This window comes from Alexandromys fortis, unplaced genomic scaffold (genome assembly GCF_014885135.2).
Source record: "Alexandromys fortis isolate MF-2015 unplaced genomic scaffold, M_Fortis_MF-2015_v1.1 scaffold_243, whole genome shotgun sequence".
In the NCBI taxonomy this organism is placed as follows: domain Eukaryota; kingdom Metazoa; phylum Chordata; class Mammalia; order Rodentia; family Cricetidae; genus Alexandromys; species Alexandromys fortis.
This window is the reverse complement of record NW_026068121.1, coordinates 1,343,991-1,361,550: the sequence shown is the minus strand read 5'-3', so window position 1 is coordinate 1,361,550 and position 17,560 is coordinate 1,343,991. Positions and strand designations below refer to the sequence as shown.

The following is a 17,560-nucleotide window of genomic DNA, read 5'->3' as shown; positions in this document are numbered from 1 at the left end:
CCAGCCTGGTCTACAAGAGCTAGTTCCAGGACAGGCACCAAAGCTACAGAGAAATCCTGTCTCGAAAAACCAAAAAAAAAAAAAAAAAAAAAAAGAAAAAAAAAAGCCCACACTGTCCTTGAACCCCAGTTGTCCTGCTCCCACTTCCCCAGACCAGTGCTGGGATGGCAGGTCTTCCACACATCCTTGAGCTGACAGTAATGGGGTTCACTTCTACACAGGCTCTGGGGATGGAGCTCAGGACTTTGAATATAGGAAGCCAGCGCTCTGCCCTCCAAGCCCACCCCCACCCAAGCCAAGGCTCGATTTGCAGTAGTGGGCATTGCATGTGCAGAGCATGTAAGACAAACACGGAAAGGGTGACGGTTCTCTGCCCTTCCTCTGTCCCTCCATGGGCCCCTCCCCCCCTCCCTCCCTCCCTCCCTCCCTCCCTCCCTCCCTCCCTCCCTCCCTCCCTCCCTCCCCCCCTTCTCTCTCCAGGCTTGGTGGCAGCACTTTACCAGCTGAGACATCTCACTGGTCCCTCTTCATCCTTTTATTTTAGATTTATTTATTATGTATACAGTGTTCTGTCTGCATGTTTGCCTACATGCCATAATAGGGCACCAAATCTCCTTATAGGTGGCTATGAGCCACCATGTAGTTGCTGAAAATTGAACTCAGGATTTTGGAAGAGCAGGCAGTGTTCTTAACTTCTGTCTCTCCAGCCCACTCTTCATTCTTTTTTAAACTACGTGTATATGTGTGTGCTACACATGAGTGAACACTGGTACCCACAGAGGAGTGAGGTGCAGGCAGTTGGGAATCACCTGAAGTGGGTGCTGGGAATTGAACTCAAGTCCTCTGAAAGAGCATTGAGTGTTCTTAACTACTGAGTCATCTTTTCAGCCAAAATCTCTCCTTCCTCCCTCCTTCTTTCTCTCTTATTTTGAGAAAGGAAGTATTCTCTGTGTAGCCTTGGCTGTCCTAGAACTTTGTAGACCAGGCTAGCCTCAAACTCAAAGAGATCAGCACCTGCCTCTGCCTCTGAGGGCTGGGATTAAAGGCGTGCACCACCGCTGCTTGGCAAGAAATCTATACTTAAGGCACATTCTTAGTCCTCACTGGGGATTCTAGGCGGGGCTCCACCCTGACCACGCCCCCAGCCACTCATTGCGTGATTGTAAGCAGGGGCTCCACCCCTGAGCTGCATCTCAGCCCCTCTCTTGGGGACTTTGGGGGTGTCAGAGCACCACCAGGCTTCAATCTTCAGGTCTTTAAGACAAAGACTTTATTCTGTGTAGGTATCGTCGAGTGCAACCATGGTTAGGGCTCAGTGGTAGAGTGCTTGTGTCCTTGGAGAGGACCTCATCCTCATGAAGGCTCACAACCATTCTAAGTCTAGTTCCAGGGGACCTGATGCCAGCTTCAGAACCAGACCTCAAAGGCGGGAGCCAGGCACATCTGTAGTGGGCATACAGACATGCAAACAAAATACTCACATGCATAAATTTGAATATCTGAAAAAAAGAATTAACTGCTACTGTCCAGCCAGCAGCTTGCTGTGATGTTTCACGTCTGTGTTCCTGGCATTCAGTGGGCCTAGGCAGGAGGACTGCAGAGACTTCCTGGCCAGCCTGGCCACACAGAGAGACACTGTCTCCAGAAAAAAAAAAAAAAAACAAAGCCAGCCAGATGTCTCGCTGTCCTCCCAACACTGGGGAAGTGGAGGCACAGGCATCAACATCAATGTTACCCTTGGGAACTTAAAAGGTGGAGGCCAAATCCAGGCGGTGGTGGCACATGCCTTTAATCCCAGCACTCAGGAGGCAGAGGCAGGCAGATCTCTGTGAGTTTGAGGCCAGCCTGGACTACAGAGCAAGTTCCAGGAAAAAAAAAAAAAAAGGAAGGAAGGAGGGAAAGAAAAGAAAGAGAAAGAAAGAGAGCTGGAGGCCATGAGACACTGAGGACTGAGGCTGCTCCACCCTGACTCCCAGCCTACAGTTCCCTTTGGGTTACACAGCTTCACATGTTAAGGATCTGACGATATTTAAACAAGGGGCAGGGATGCTACTTCTGTAGCAAAGCTCCCAGCTTCTCATAAAACCACTGGCTTGGGAACATGGGGCCTGCACGTCCCCATGGCAACAGCAGTGGGAATGCTTACTGAGCTCATTGGCAACTCTCTGCATGGGTAAATTCACTCTCTGGATTCTTCCATCAGCTTGCACCACCAGCATCCAAGTGTGGAGGCCAATTGTGCCTTCCACAAATATTTGTGTGTGCATGTGTGTGAACCAGGTGGTGGCGGCACACGCCTTTAATCCCAGCACTCGGGAGGTAGAGGCAGGTGGATCTCAGAGTTTGAGACTAGCCTGAGCTACACAGAGAAACCCTATTTCGATAAACGAACAAAAATGTATGTGTATAAGCTTTCCCTGGGTGAGTTTATGTGCACCATACACACAGAAGCCTGTCGGGGCCAGAAGAGGGCGTCGGGTCCCTTAAAACTGGAGTTGCAGGTGGTTGTGAGCCACCACGTAGGGAACTGAGCTAAAGAACAGTTACTGCTCTTAACTACTGAGCCCTCTAGAATGCAACCTGTTTTGTTCAATTTTTATTGTTTGTCTGAGACAGCTGAACTCTACATGTAGCCTGGGCTGGCCTGGAAACCACAATACTCCTGCCTCACAGGCTCCCAGTGCTGGGCGTCCAGGCCTACGCCTCCATGTATCCCCGCTTCTGACCCTTACTGCACATGAGGAGGCTGGGCACGGTCCGGGCAGGCAGAGGGTTTGCCTAGCACGCAGCCCTGCCTGGGTTCCAACCCTCTGGTGGCACGGGGCTGCCATCCGCACCCGAAAGGCAGAGGCAGGAAGTTAGGACTTAAGGGTCAGCCTGTCTGAGTTGTGAGTTTGAGAGCAGCCTAGGCTATGAGAGCTGAAAGAAAGGAGGTCTCCCAGCCTCAGACCCTCAGGCATCATCCTTTCGGGCTTTAAGAGGAGGAGGGGGGTCGGGCGGAGGGGGGGTAGCCTGGAACCTCCACGCGGGCACGCACATCTCAGACATTGTGGGGTCGGGACACTCACAATTCGCTCAAACTCTTTGGCTTGTTCCAGCTCTCTAGGGAAGCCATCGATGACAAAACCGCTGCTCTCTGGACAAGACAACAGGCTGTCACTGACCATGTCCAGAATGAGACCCTGGGAAGGAAAGTGCAAGGACTCGGGACTCAGTGCGCAGGCCCCGCCACCCTGAGAGGCCAGGTGCTGCGGAGGCCATTCAGTTTGAACTTCACAGGAGATGGAAGCAGAACCCAGCACCTTCATCACTAGCTTCCTTTCTGCTTGTAGGTTTTCATTTGTTCTGTGCAGCCCTGGCCATCATAGAACTCATCGACTGGGCTGGCCTCAAACTCGCAGAGATCCAACTGCCTCTTCCTCTCAAATGCTGGGACTAAAGAAGCACCAGGCTCAAGGCTGCACTCTTAAAAGTTTATTAGATATTGTTGGGTGGTGGAGGCTCACACCTTTAATCCCAGCACTTAGAAGGTAGAGGCACTTGGATGCGATCTCCGAGTTCCAGACCAGCCTGGTCTCCAGAGCTCCAGTACACAGGGCTACACAGAGAAACCCTGTCTCAAAAACAAAGTTTACTAGATCTCTTTATTATATATCTAGTTAGCCGGGCGGTGGTGGCGCACGCCTTTAATCCCAGCACTCGGGAGGCAGAGGCAGGTGGATCTCTGTGAGTTCGAGGCCAGCCTGATCTACAAGAGCTAGTGCCAGGACAGGCTCCAAAGCTACAGAGAAACCCTGTCTCGAAAAACTAAAAAAAAAAAAAAAAAAAAAAAAAAAAAAAAAAAACAAACTAAAAAAAAAAATGTATCTAGTTGTGGAGGGATGGCGCACATCCCACAGCATGTGTGGGGGTCACAACTTAGAGCAGGGGGTTCTCTCCTTCCATCACAGAGGCCCCAGGGACTGAGCTAGGTTGTCAGACTTGGCTGCAAGTACCTTCACCCACAGTGCCATCTCTCTGGTCCTTGGCATGGACTCTTTCTGTAGGCATGATACCACCAAACTCCTCATCCTCCTGACTCTACCTCCTGAGTGCTGGGTTGTCCAGTGTGCACCCAGTTTCTGTGGTACTGGGGATGGGACCCAGGGTTTTGTGCATGCTAGGTGAGCGCTCTGCCAACTGACCTCCGCCACAGCCCTTAACATGACTTTTTTGGGGGTAGAGTTTTATTTATTTATCCATGTCTACATGGATGTCTGTGCATGTGTGCAGAGCCCTCAGGCTAGACGAAGGCGTCAGATCCCCTGGAACTAGAGTTACAGTTGTGAGCCACCACGTGGGTCCTGGGCTGGAGCAACAGACGCCCTTAACCCGCCCCACATCACAGCTTCTCATGACATCAGCATGACAAGGCAGTGGCTAGTCAGGACACCCTGGTGTCGTGGGGACTCTGTCCTGCTGTGCCCCCCTTTCCCTTGAACTCTCACCGTGGGCACCAGAAGTCCCTGCTGCATGATGTCCCGGATCTTCCGGCCCCGTTTGGTGCTCCTCTGAGCCTCCTCCCGCAGCAGCTGGCCCAACCCCACATGGCAGAAGCCGTACTTGGTGGCCATGTTTCTGCACTGGGTCCCTTTCCCGCAGCCGGGGCCGCCCACCACGAAGATGATCAGGAGGGACTTCAGGACATCTATGGTGTTCAGGGAAGACAGAGCGGGTACTAGTGCGCGTCTTTAGGGACCGTGGCCTCGCATCGAAGGGATTCGCACCGCTGGGATTCTCTTGAGCCATTTGCACAAACCTCCTCGGAGCACCTCAGGAACTCCACCACCCCATTTTACAGATGAAGAAAGGGAAAGGAAAGGTCCTCAAACTCACCCAGCCGCACCCTGTCCGCCCACCGTGGGGTGCTGCTGTCTATCCCGCCTGCTTGCATCTCAGCCCTTTCCTCTCCCTGCCTCAGACCCTCAGTCAGCCATGGTTCTTTCCCCCTTTCCCTCGCGTTGGTCCTCCTAGTCAGCCTCTGACGCAGGGCGCACGGCCTCTGATGGCGAAGAAAGCAATGTCTCGGCTACTAGACGATCTGTGGAGTCAGGAGTTTATGGTTCCACATCTGTGTCTTCCCGCAGCCCCGCTTAACGAACTCCTATGCGTCCCGCTGACTCCCTTTCTCTGAGCGCTCCCTCTAGAGTTGTAATTGCCATTTCGGAGACTGGCTTCGCTACCCTTCAAGTTATCTCCCAAAGGCACCAACAACGGTGGGGCGGGGGCATGCGCAGCTGCGCCTCTGCTCTGTTAGAGTGTGCACACCTGACGGCGAGGACTCCTGCCCCTCCCACGCCCCCTTCCCCGCGTTACCCTTCTCCTGGGGCCTCAGAGCTCTGCCCGTCTGGGGCAGCGTGGACTCACACAGACCCATCCCGTCCGCAGGCCGGGCTGCGCGAGACCCCGTCTGCGCCCCACCCCTGAGCCCTCGGCTCCGCTCTGCGTCACAAGGGGCTCATGCTGCAAGATCCCCGGGACTCCCTCGGCACGGGGACGCAGAGGAAACGGAATCCCACGCCCACCCCGGAGGCGCCCCGAGAGCCCCCCCACCGCGGAGCCGGCCGCGGTTGCTACGGTAACGCGCCCTCGACGCGCGCGCGAGAGCGCCTAGAACGCCGTTCCCACCCTACCCAGGACGCCCCGCGGTGTCTGCGCCGTGACGCCACGGAGGGCGTGGCCACGCGCCGTGAGTCAATCATTCACGCTATAGAAGAGAACGCCGGCTGCAGGCGGCTTCATTCCTCTCCGAGGTTGGAGGCGAAGCCCAAGTGGATACTGAAGTAACTGCCGTCAGAGTGGCAGTTCTACTTCCGGGGCAGGCTGTAACGTACGCGCCGAGAGGGTTTTTTTGTTTTTGTTTTTTTTAAAACTCTCCCAGCTTTTTCTGAGACTTAAGGGTTTGGAGATCAGAAACACAAGATCCTACTAACGCGACACGGAAGTTGCCTTCCCCGGACCCAGGGACATCACGAAGAATCCGGGCCAGGTCGACCCGGAACCACTTGAACAACGGCCATGGCGGCTATAGTGAGTATGGATGAGGCGGGAATTGGGGGGTCGCAGGACAGATCCGCGACCTCTCCTCGCCTCACAGACCCGTGCATCCTCTGCAGGGCCCCGGCAACCAGAATGTCACCGAGTATGTCGTCCGTGTCCCCAAGTAAGTCACCCACGCCACACACTCCTCGGCTGGCTTCCCGCCCATGCCTCAGTAGCAATCACACCTTAGTTGATGTCAGCGTCGGCCACTTTGTCCTGTTTCAGACGCTCAGGCCAGACATGGTGGCCGCCTTTAATCCCAGCACTCGGGAGGCGGAGGCAGGGGGATCTCTGAGTTCGAGGCCAGCCTGGGCTACATAGCGAGTTTTCAGGACAGCCAGGAGTACACAGAGAAATCCTCTATCGTAAAACACACACAACACACACACACACACCGAGCAAGTCACAGATGTTATACATCTGTTAAGAGTGCGATATCCTTCAACTCCAATCTTAGGTGTATGCTAGTTAGGCAAGCCCCCTTTATGTTGAAGATGCTTTTCGAGACAGGGTTTCTCTGTAGCTAAGGAACCTGTCTTTGTGCTTCCCGAGTGCTGGGATTAAACTGCCCGGCAGCATGAGTGTATGAGTGTCTAAAACAACTTCCGCCTGAACAGGGACTTGAACCCTGGACCCTCAGATTAAAAGTCTGATGCTCTACCAACTGAACTATCCGGGCTCTTGAAGTTAGCCTTACTGTGTAGACAGTCCTAGCTGATTTGACCAGGCTGGGCTTGAACCTACCAAGACCCATCTGCCTTCACTCCTTGCCTGTTTGCGCCCCTCTCTACAATAGGGGTCTTTCACACCTTTGGCCCACTTTTTCTTAAAGCTTTATTATTCTTTATGAATGTCTTGTCTAGGTGTACAGATATGCACTGTGAGCATGTTTGGTGCCCGTGGATCTGGCTCACTCTTTCTGAGTTGGAGGAGATGGATCCAGCTTCTTAGACAGGGAAACTCTGGAGCAGTGGTTCTCAACCTATGGGCCGCAACCCCTCGGGGGTCAAGTGATCCTCTCAGGGGTGTTGTCTAAGACCATTGGAAAGCACAGATATTTGCATTACGATCCGTAGCAAAATTACAGCTGTGAAGAGCAACAAAAATAATTGCATGGCTGGGGTCGCCACAGCGTGAGCAGCTGTGTTAAAGGGTCGCAGCGTTTGGAAGGCTGAGAACCACTGCTCCGGAATCTTCTATGAGTTCCCAGCATTACCTACAACCGTGCAGCAGTCGTGGTGGATTTGTTGAATTGTCTTGTCCATTCCAGGAATACAACCAAAAAGTACAACATTATGGCTTTTAATGCAGCGGACAAGGTCAACTTTGCTACCTGGAACCAGGTGAGTCTGTCCTTCTGTGCGGCGGGGCAGGGACCTGGCGGGCTGCTGGTTGCAGTAATCAGTTTCCTGAAATGGTGGCTACACCTATAACCCAGCAGTTGTGCAATTCCAGCTGTCTGGAGGAGGCTGAGGCAGAGATAGTAGTTGGCTGAGTATGGTAGCATGCATCTGTAACCCCAGCGCTGGAATTCGGTGGGGTATTTTTTTAAAAAAAAAAAAAATTAACATTTATTTGTTTGTTTGTTTATTTATTTATTTATTTATTATGTATACAATATTCTTTCTGCATGTATGCCTGAAGGCCAGAAGAGGGCACCAGACCCCATTACAGATGGTTGTGAGCCACCATGTGGTTGCTGGGAATTGAACTCAGGACCTTTGGTAGAACTCACAGACCCGTGGGAACCCACACATCAGTGTGGTGTTACACACAACACATGTACAAAGAGACTATAGACAGTGTCCAGGGCTGGAGAGATGGCTCAGAGGTTAAGAGGATTGCCTGCTCTTCCAAAGGTCCTGAGTTCAATTCCCAGCAACCACATGGTGGCTCACAACCATCTGTAATGAGGTCTGGTGCACTCTTCTGGCCTGCAGGCGTACACACACACACAGAGAACATTGTATACATAATAAATAAATAAATAAATAAATATTTAAAGAAAAAATACAATGGCAGGTGCAAATACCTGATTCATGAGGAACTGTGGTTTTCCAGGTTTCCTCTAAACCAAGTTTTGCATAGGCTTTGTATTCATGGGAAACTCTCGGACAAGGTTCACATAGTTCCACAAAAGGTATCTGTCACACAAAGGATGGATTAGGGCTGAGTGAAAACTCCACAGCTAGGCCGGGTTCAGCCCAGTGGGAGTTTATGGCTAGCACGGTTACTTAGTCTGGCATCAGGCCGGAGGGACATTATGCCACCTATGTGTTTCTGTGGTCTTCTGTTCCAGTCTGTTTTCTTGTTTTTCTGAGCTCCCCATTTCCTGTGGCCAGAATCTTGATGTGTATGTTGTTTGTGTGTGCACACGTACTTGTGGGCATGCTGTGCATGTCAAGGCCGGAGGTGACATCAGCTGTCTTCTGTAGTCACTTTCCGCGTTGTTACCCAGTGACATTTGTCGGGTACAGGTGTGTGCGGGATACAGTGTGCAGATCAGAGAACAGTTTTCAGGAGTCAGTTCTTACCTTCTTCCTGCATTAGTTTTTGAGTCGGTATCCCACTGAACTTGGGCCTTGCTGTCTGTCCCTCCCTGCTGGGGTCTAAGCTGCACGAAGGTCCTGGGGATATGAACTCCCACTCCTCATGCTGGGAGCATACAGAACCCAGCACAGGGAGACAAAAGGGTGTTCTTCTGAGAGGCCATGCCTGCTGCCCCCCCAGGCCCGGCTGGAGCGAGATCTGAGCAACAAGAAGATCTACCAGGAGGAGGAGATGCCGGAGTCCGGAGCAGGCAGCGAATTCAACCGAAAGCTGCGGGAGGAGGCACGACGGAAGAAGTATGGCATCGTCCTGAAGGAGTTTCGGCCTGAGGACCAGCCCTGGCTGCTCCGGGTCAACGGCAAATCTGGCAGGAAGTGAGTGGCGCCAGTGGTGGGGAGGGCCAGCTTGTGCTCGCTCTCACACATGTGCACACTTGAGGGGCACCTTCCCCAGGTATGTTCCAGCAGAAGGGGTGTCCCAGTACCACCGCCCTGACCCAACTGGGTGTTGTTGGCCTGGCTCAGCAGCCTGAGTGTGGCCTCGAAATGAGGTCTAAATACTTGGGACAACCCCCTTGAGAGGGCCATCCATGGCAAAGGAGGTGGGGTCTGATGGAGCCAGTGACAAGTGTTCTGTGCACAGAAGCCATGGCGGGTTATAGGCTGGGAGCAGGGCCAGATTCTGTCAGCAGCAGCTTTGAGGAGGGCCAAGTGATGATTTGAGCTAAGGAGGCTGTGTCCTGTGCCCTTTTGTCCCAGGCATTCATAGGAGAGCCCAGATAGGTGCTGATGAGGTAGCTGGGGGTGCAGGCAGCTCTGTGAGTAGGGTTGTGACCTGACCGTGACTTTCCACAGGTTCAAAGGCATAAAGAAGGGTGGGGTGACAGAGAACACAGCCTACTACATCTTCACCCAGTGTGCCGATGGTGCCTTTGAGGCCTTTCCTGTGCAGAACTGGTATAATTTCACACCACTGGCCCGACACCGCACACTCACTGCTGAGGAGGCTGAGGAGGAATGGGAGAGGTGAGCCACAGGGGTCACACTGTGAATACCTTTGGAGCAAGCCTGCCCAGCACAGGCAGCAGGACAGCCAAGAGCTGAGTGAGTGGTGGCACCGCGGGTGGGCACAACTTCCCGATGGCAGCCGCCTAGGAGGTAGAGTTGAAACGGATGCAAGGAAGCTGGGACAGAGAACTGGGGAGGCCCAGCATAAGGCGTCCAGGGATGGCTGTGGGTATTTATGTGATGTGTGGGGTTGCTGTGTGCCTGCTTGCAAGCATGGATCAGTGCAGGTTCTCAAGGGGCCAGGATTACAAGGTCAAAAGCAGCCTCTTCCCCATGCATACATGTGTCCACAACAGCTCCTTGTCCAGAAGACCCCTGCTCTAAGTAATCCATGAGATAAATTAATTGTGGGGGATGTGGTGTGTGTTTGTACACCTGCACACTGGTTACCCTAAAGGTGGAAGCGAGAGGAGCAGGGGTTGAATTTCATTCTTTGCTGTATTATTAAGTTTGAGGTCAGCCAGGATTATATGGGATCTGGTCTCAAAACACCCCAAAACTTACCAGGCATGGTGGTGCCTTTAATCTCAACACTCAGGAAACAGAGGCAAGAGGATCTCTGTGAGTTCAAGGCCAGCCTGGTCTACATAATGAGTTCCCAGACAGCCAGGACTATGTAGAGAGACCCTGTCTCAAAAGAAAGATAGAAAGGAATGTTAATTAGCTAACCAATGTGATGGCTGGATTTGCCTGGATCAGACCCTGAGCTTGGAGGAGTGCTCAGTGTACATGGACCTGAGGGTTCACCCTGTATGGTTTCAAGATTTGGGTGTCTGAAGTGATCCAGGTTGTCTTTTTCTGTGGTTGGTTGGTTGGTTGCTGGGGAGACAGATTCCTGGAGCATGCTGTGTAGAGACAGGCTACATAGGGTATACTGTGTGGCTCATATCAGCGACCTTGCGGGGCCATCCTGTCTGCCCACCTAAGTGACCTGGTCATTATCCTCTACCATCCCCAGAGTGCTCAGTCTCTGTCCCCATGTGCAGGAGGAACAAGGTTCTGAATCACTTCAGCATCATGCAGCAGCGGCGACTCAAGGACCAGGACCAGGACGAAGATGAGGAGGAGAAGGAGAAGCGCAGCCGCAAGAAGCCCAGCGAGCTGCGTATCCATGACCTGGAAGATGACCTGGAAATGTCCTCCGATGGCAGCGATGCCAGTGGCGAGGAGGGTGAGCGGGGACCTAGAGGTCCTAGTTCAATGACAGGGCTCCCAGGGAAGCACATGACACATGGCACCTTAGCAGAATTTCCAGGGGAGCAGTTTGACTGTTCCGAGGGTGCTCTGCTGCAGGTCCCAGGCCTGGGTGACTGAGTGACAGTCACCCCACTGGTGGAGTGGGGTGAGGGTGGCAGGCTGAGCTGCCTGCACGGGAGGGGTACGTGCCCAGACTAGCCTCTGCTTTCTCTATGAATTGGCCTAACACGGGGTGCAGTCAGGGTATGACACATGAAGACTTACTTCATATGGTGCGCTGGCCACAATCCCAGACCTCAGGCCTAGGCAAGAGGATCCAGAGTTCATAGCCAGCTCTGCCTGCCTACCTGGACTCCATCTTAAAATATAAAGGGCATGCCTTAAATCCCAGCACTCAGGAGGCAGGGGCAGGCTGATCTGAGTTCAAGGACAGCCAGGTCTACAGAGTGAGTTTCAGGACAGCCAGGACTACACAGAGAAATCTTATCTGAATGTGCCCCCATCCAAAAAAAATCTAAAAAAGGATTAGTTGGGCCTTAGGGATAGAGAACCCTTCCCCCCCAAACCCCACACAACACAGTAATACAAGGCAGGGGCTGGTGTCATGGCTCTGGGGTGGAGTGGAGCCCCCACCTAGCTGTGAACAACGCTCTGGGCTCATCCAGTCTGATCCCCCCACATCTTTTTCCTTCATAGGCAACAGAGCCTCCAAAGCTAAGAAAAAGGCCCCACTGACCAAGGCAGGCAGGAAGAAGAAAAAGAAGAAGGGCTCAGATGACGAGGCTTTTGAGGACAGTGACGATGGGGACTTTGAGGGCCAGGAGGTGGACTACATGTCAGACGGCTCCAGGTGAGGCAGGTGTGAGGCAGGCCGTGGTAGGCTGTGGCAGGCCTGTGGTCATCCATCTTCATGTTTGCCCTTCTCTGCCCCACAGCAGCTCCCCGGATGAGACAGAGGGCAAGCCCAAAGTGCTGCTGCAGCAGGAGGATGGCCCCAAGGGTAGGTGTCAGGGACCAGCTGGGGGTGGGAGCCCTCCTGGCAGTCCCTCCTCTCATACCTGTGTCCCCAGGCGTGGATGAGCAGAGCGAGAGCAGTGAGGAGAGCGAGGAGGAGAAGCCCCCTGAGGAAGACAAGGAGGAGGAGGAAGAGAAGAAGGTCCCCACCCCACAGGAGAAGAAACGCAGGAAAGGTACATGGGGCACTTGAGTCTCAGGGTAACTATCCTCCTGCTCACTGGTGGTGGATGGGCTCTCTAGGGTCTCTGCTTATGACCCTCCTCTGGCCCGTGCAGACAGCAGTGATGAGTCAGACAGTTCGGAGGACAGCGACATCGACAGCGAGACCTCCTCTGCACTCTTCATGGCGGTAAGGCAGAGCCCAGGGCTGGGATGGGAGTGGTAGTCCGAGCCTACAGACTCACACCCCAATCTCTGCAGAAGAAGAAGACCCCCCCCAAGAGGGAGCGGAAGCCATCAGGGGGGAGTTCTAAGGGCCCCAGTCGACCAGGAACTCCCAGTACAGAGGCAGCAAGCACCTCTTCCACCCTGCGGGCTGCAGCCAGCAAGCTGGAACAGGGTGAGTGTCCCTGGGGGAACTGAGAGCCAATGGCAGCCCACATCCTTCTGTACCCCTGGTGCCCCATCTGCTCCCCTGCTCTCACCTGACATTCCTCTCTACAGCAGGGAAGCGGACAGGTGAGACTCCAGCAGCCAAGCGCCTGCGGATGGACACGGCCCCTCAGAGCCTGTCTGGGAAGTCCACACCCAGCAGCGGGTAGGTTCAGATCTGAGTAGGGACCACAAGACAGGACTGGGCCACAAGGGACTCTTGTGTAACCAGAGCCTCCTTCCCTCCACCTCCCACAGTGATGTCCAGGTAACAGAGGACGCTGTGCGCCGCTACCTGACCCGCAAGCCCATGACCACAAAGGACCTGCTGAAAAAGTTCCAGACCAAAAAGACAGGGCTGAGCAGCGAGCAGACGGTGAATGTGCTGGCGCAGATCCTCAAGCGTCTCAACCCTGAGCGCAAGATGATTGGTGACAAGATGCACTTCTCCCTCAAAGAGTGACGTGAATAAAGAGATGCCCAGAGTGCAAGCGAGTCCTCACTGCCACCCAGCCCTCTCCTGGGGCGGACACAGCCTTCCTGCCCGCTGAGCTCAGTATGGCCAGGGCTGATGTCCCCTGTGCCATCTTCAGGAGTTAATTTCACCTGGAGAAGCTCTGCCCTGCCCACGCCTAGCCCTACCTGTGTTGTGTGGGGTTTACGATGTTGTGTGGGGTTTACGATGGACCTTGTCTGGGAATGCTCAGCTCCCAGCAGTCCTCCAGGAGTGCAAGCTGGGGATTCGCTGTGCTTGAGCACAAGTGGTGAAATGGCGGGACTCAGACTCGCTTCTTGGCGCTTTTTAGTGAGCTACGTGCCCAGTCCTCTCTTTACTGTTAAGAGTGGAGGCTGCCCTCGAACTCCTGATCCTCCCTCCCACCTCCACCTCTCCAGTGCTAGGGTCGTAGGCATGTACCACTGGCAGGCATGGCTCTTCTATCTTTCGAGAGAGAGTGTCGCTGTGTAGCCCAGGCTATCCAGGAACTCGGTTTCCCAGATGCTAGGATGACAGTTGTACCCGCTGCATCCAGCCCAGCCACTGTTGCATTTCTTGGCTCAGGTGCTTCCTTCCATGGTCACTGGAACCCAAACCTATTCCTAGTGTTGGCACTTGGATGCTGTTTTCCATTTCCAAGTGACATTCCTGGGGTCACCCTTATCTCCCGACAGGCCCAGTGATATATTTTATCCAGGCCAGCCGGGCGTTGCTCAGGGAGTGCTTTACATTCTTGGGTGGTGACCTGGCTGATTGGTTCTTGGCCTCGGCTGCTACCTTGAAAACTGGGTCCTGAGCAGCCTGGAAGGGAGGAAGGGGAGGGGCTTCCTCTCAGTGGCACCGGGGGAAACCCACTCCCACTTCAGCCGCCCCTGGCTGAGAAAAGGGGCTAATCCCTAGGGATGCCCTTGTTCACTGAGCATCCTACCCCACTTCCTCTGGCCTTTTGGACCTGGGTCTAAGGTGCCATTCACCCAGGGCAGGCAGGGTATGCATGGCCTTGTGGTTAGGGGCAGAGCCTCGTGTTCAGGGGACCTGTTTCAAACTTGATTCTGCATGGCATACAAGTGACCTTTGGTTTTGAAAGCCATTGTTTTTGTTTCTTTTCCTTTTGAGGTAGAGTCTCACATAGCCCAGGCTGGCCTTGAACTGGTGATTCTCCTGCCTCAGCCTCCCCAATGCTGAGATGACAGGCATGCACCTCATGTCATTTTATGCTGTGCTTTGGATGGAACCCAGGGCTTTGAACGTGGGAGATGGCCTCGCTCTAGCTTATGCCGGCTACAGCCTGCAGCAATCCTGCCCCAGCCTCCTGAGCGCCGAGGTGTCCAGGAGTGAGCAGCATGCACTGCCACGTCCAGCACCACTTGGATTCCTTTGCCTCCAAGTCCTTGGTTTGATGTTGCCCATATCCACTGCTGGGTCTCAGGGTGTAAAGCTCAGCAAAACCTGTTCCTTCTCGGGAATGATAGGATCCAGCAAGCTCCAGCTTCCCCTTGAGCTCTGATGCTCTAAAACCCAGATTGGCTATGGCTGTGGCTTTTCAGGTTGGCCTTTCAAGAAGGGGAGTCCCAGCCCTTGGCTATCACCTAGACTCCTTTTTCCTGTTTTGATGCTGGCTCAACCAGGCCCGGAGACAAGGGTGCGATGCCTTAATCCTAACTGAATCCGAGATGGATGGAAGCCCACTGACTCTTCCATCTGCCATGAGCCCTTCCCGGTCCTGATTGGCCCCACATGGCCCACACTTTAGGGCATGACCTACAAGAGACTCTCTTCTGGTGTCCCTGCACTTCCCAGCAAAAGCAGGTGGGGTGGGGACACAGATTGGTGGCCAGCTCTGGGCTTTGTTTCTGGCCGATAGTGGGGCACTCATAAATCAGGGGCATCCGGAAATGGATCTATGGAATGTCTGGGTGGGTAAGCCATCAATTCTTAGGGGCGAGGATGTGGGGACAAGATGGGTGGAACCCCAGTGGCTTCCCTAAGCCATGGTGCTGGCAGTGAGTTTAATCCCCAGGACAGGCAGTGAATAAATTGAGGGGACCGGGTTCTCAGCATCCTGGGACTTCCCTGTCACAATGGCTGCAGGAAGACTAACTCTCGTGTTTCTGCTGCTCCTGTCCTTGCACCTGGGCCTCGGGTGGGGCTTTGATCCTCAAGGGGCTGCAACGGCAGAAGAGATCTCATCTGAGGAGATGGCAGAGACTGGAGGGAACTGGAAGCCCCAGGAGGGTAAGAATTCCTAGGGGTGCCTCGTGACTCCCCACTTCCTTCTAAAGGCCTCTTGTCTCATATTCCCGTTCTACCCTGCACTAGGTAACAACCATGTCCGCCTTCCAAGAGCTCTGGCTGGTCCATGCCAGCTGTGGAGCCTGACACTGCCGGTGGCTGAGCTGGGCCTGGGCTATGCCTCAGAGGAGAAGGTCATCTTCCGATACTGTGCTGGCAGCTGTCCCCGAGAGGCCCGTACCCAGCACAGCCTGGTGCTGGCCCGACTGCGTGGGCAGGGTCGGGCCCATGGTCGACCCTGCTGCCGGCCCACCAGCTATGCTGATGTGACCTTCCTCGACGACCGTCACCGCTGGCAGCAGCTGCCTCAGCTCTCAGCGGCTGCTTGTGGCTGTGGTGGCTGAAGGTGGCCAGCTCTGTGTCTCAGAATCAGAAGCATGAGGGAACCTGGGCTTTGAAGGGCTCAGGTAACGTTTATTAGAAACCTGTCTAGGTGAAGAGGAGAAGGAAGAGACCCGGGACTGGGGATCAGCAATTAATGCAATAAAAGGAATGTTCTAATGGCTTTAGGAGTATGTGTGATGGGGTACACCCTGGCAGCCTCCAGGCTATGTGGGTTCTAAGACTTGTCTCTTGAGGGCCCTAGCCCTGGCAGATAGTAATTTGAAGACAACCACAGCATTCTTTTTCCAACTTTATTCACAAGTCCAGAGGATAGGCGTAGAAGTCAGCTGGCTGGGGGTGGCTTTCCTGGCCTTCCTGACCCCATTCCCTCAGGGAGGGAGCGGCAAATCACTGAGATGCGTCGGCCTCTAGGGACATGTCGCTCCCCAAAAAATGATTCTTCATCTCGAAGGATCTCGTGGGAGAAGTCATATCGGGCTGAACCCCTGCAAGAAGAGACTGGGGTGGGTGGAGGGAAATCCCACTCTTCCAGCATGTCTATGGTTTTTCTGAGTGGTGGTTGCTGCTTCCTCTGCTGTGAGAGCACAAACAGGTGTTAGAAGCGCCTGACCTCATCTGAGGGCTTCTGGGCAAGGCATTACCTTAGAATATAGAGGGAGCCTGGTTCCAGCAGCAGTTCCAGCCACTGCTCAGGTTCCTGGGTGTGTACCAACTTCATAACACTTGGGGACAGCAGGGAGAGGCCAGCAATGGTGGATCCACAGAACTAGAAGAGGGGGTGGGGTCAGGCTCAGACCCGCCCTCCTGCCCACCCAGATCCTGGGAGTTCTGCCCACCTTGACACTGTCAACATGGGGCTTGATGTAGCCCTGGGGTTCCAGGTCCAACACGTGAACCAAGGATAGCAGGCTCTCGTCAGGGCCAAAGGCAGCCTCCTGGACCCGATGCAGGATGGCCTGGCTTGCATCAGACCAGCGGGACTTCTCGGTCTCCCTGAAGCCGTGGATGGCCTGCACAGAGAGCTCAGGTCATGATTGGAAACTTCCAGGAGAGGGAAATGAGGCACAGTCCTGCTTTAATTTACAATCCTAAACTGGCTCAGAGAGGTCTCAACCGCACATCTGGTCTCCAGGCTCCAATTCCTAGTCCCTGGTGCTGCCCCAGTATTCGGAGTCTCAGTCTCCGGGCTCAATTCAATCTCATTAAGACCCTAGAGAGACCCCAACTGCTGGCACCCCCTCACCCAAGTCTTCTTTCTACCCCTGATCTTATCGACAGCCATCAGCTGCAAGACCTCATGTCCAAAGGAATCTTGCCTTTGCAGCCCATTCCCTGATGCCCACAAAGGCCCTCTGATTCCAAGCCCATGGCACTGTTCTATCCCCCTGGGCTCAACACGCCCGGCTCACCTTCTTGGCTCAGGCCCCCGCTGCTCTAGGTCCCACCCACACCACCCAGCTGCAGACCTTCCCCCTTCCTCAGCTCTGGCATTAAGATTAGCCCTGTCCCATAGGATGTCCGGATCCTAGTGTTCCGAACTTTGTCCCTCCTGAGCTGCCAAGTACCCGCCACGACACACACCAAAGCAGTGTGTCACATGCTGCCGCGGGACACTGGCCTTAGCTTGGCCGAGCCCACCGAGTTCCGCCCCAGTGCTCACCGTCTACTAGACGGCCCCGCCCCGTGGGCGTGCCCTCATAGTCCTCGCCCCTGGGCTACGCCCACTCACCGCGTCCCAGTGGTCGTACTCATAGCGCCGGCGCCGCAGCTGGGGCTCCAGTTCACGTGTCAGCGTGTCCTCCTCCGCCTGGCTCAGAAAGCCAGGCCGCACCACGGCCTCATCGCGCAGGCGGCTCAGCACGGCGGGGTCCGAGCCGCGAACCCAGCCACACCCAGAAAGCATCCGCATCGCCAGGCGCCCGCT

At 54.4% G+C, this 17,560-nt stretch overlaps 4 protein-coding genes and 1 non-coding gene across 7 annotated transcripts in view; 2 read left to right on the top strand and 3 right to left on the bottom strand.

Moving 5' to 3' along the window:
• Window positions 1-5,436, bottom strand: part of LOC126490371 (adenylate kinase isoenzyme 1-like) — a 7,677-nt gene extending 2,241 nt beyond the window's left edge. The window contains exons 1-3 of the mRNA XM_050125275.1: window positions 5,356-5,436; window positions 4,488-4,687; window positions 3,069-3,182 (exon numbers count right to left, since the gene is read on the bottom strand). Coding sequence (XP_049981232.1) covers window positions 3,069-3,182; window positions 4,488-4,687; window positions 5,356-5,416 — 375 coding nt within the window. The 5' untranslated portion in view covers window positions 5,417-5,436. The remainder of the gene's footprint in view (window positions 1-3,068; window positions 3,183-4,487; window positions 4,688-5,355) is intronic.
• A 341-nt stretch (window positions 5,437-5,777) lies between these two features.
• Window positions 5,778-12,989, top strand: Gtf2f1 (general transcription factor IIF subunit 1). Of its 3 annotated transcripts, none has more exons than XM_050125274.1 (13): window positions 5,778-6,069; window positions 6,156-6,202; window positions 7,352-7,424; window positions 8,812-9,005; window positions 9,486-9,656; window positions 10,685-10,869; window positions 11,592-11,745; window positions 11,834-11,895; window positions 11,966-12,085; window positions 12,188-12,261; window positions 12,333-12,471; window positions 12,576-12,669; window positions 12,762-12,989. In XM_050125274.1, exons 1-13 carry the CDS (start codon window positions 6,058-6,060, stop codon window positions 12,964-12,966), a joined length of 1,530 nt encoding a protein of 509 aa, XP_049981231.1. In that variant the 5' UTR covers window positions 5,778-6,057; the 3' UTR covers window positions 12,967-12,989. The 3 variants fall into 3 exon arrangements, with proteins under 3 accessions (XP_049981231.1, XP_049981230.1, XP_049981229.1); XM_050125273.1 differs by having other exon boundaries at window positions 11,831-11,895; window positions 12,579-12,669; XM_050125272.1 differs by having other exon boundaries at window positions 5,780-6,069; window positions 11,831-11,895.
• On the bottom strand, window positions 6,688-6,760 carry Trnak-uuu (transfer RNA lysine (anticodon UUU)). Its single transcript has one exon. It is a non-coding gene; the product is annotated as a tRNA-Lys (tRNA).
• Window positions 12,985-15,792, top strand: Pspn (persephin). The gene is made up of 2 exons (XM_050125277.1): window positions 12,985-15,234; window positions 15,319-15,792. The coding sequence occupies exons 1-2, from the start codon at window positions 15,081-15,083 to the stop codon at window positions 15,633-15,635; spliced, it is 471 nt and encodes a 156-aa protein (XP_049981234.1). The 5' UTR covers window positions 12,985-15,080; the 3' UTR covers window positions 15,636-15,792.
• Window positions 15,793-15,912: 120 nt separating this feature from the next.
• Window positions 15,913-17,560, bottom strand: part of Alkbh7 (alkB homolog 7) — a 12,425-nt gene continuing 10,777 nt past the window's right edge. The window contains exons 2-5 of the mRNA XM_050125269.1: window positions 17,366-17,558; window positions 16,473-16,646; window positions 16,278-16,402; window positions 15,913-16,121 (exon numbers count right to left, since the gene is read on the bottom strand). Coding sequence (XP_049981226.1) covers window positions 15,959-16,121; window positions 16,278-16,402; window positions 16,473-16,646; window positions 17,366-17,558 — 655 coding nt within the window. The 3' untranslated portion in view covers window positions 15,913-15,958. The remainder of the gene's footprint in view (window positions 16,122-16,277; window positions 16,403-16,472; window positions 16,647-17,365; window positions 17,559-17,560) is intronic.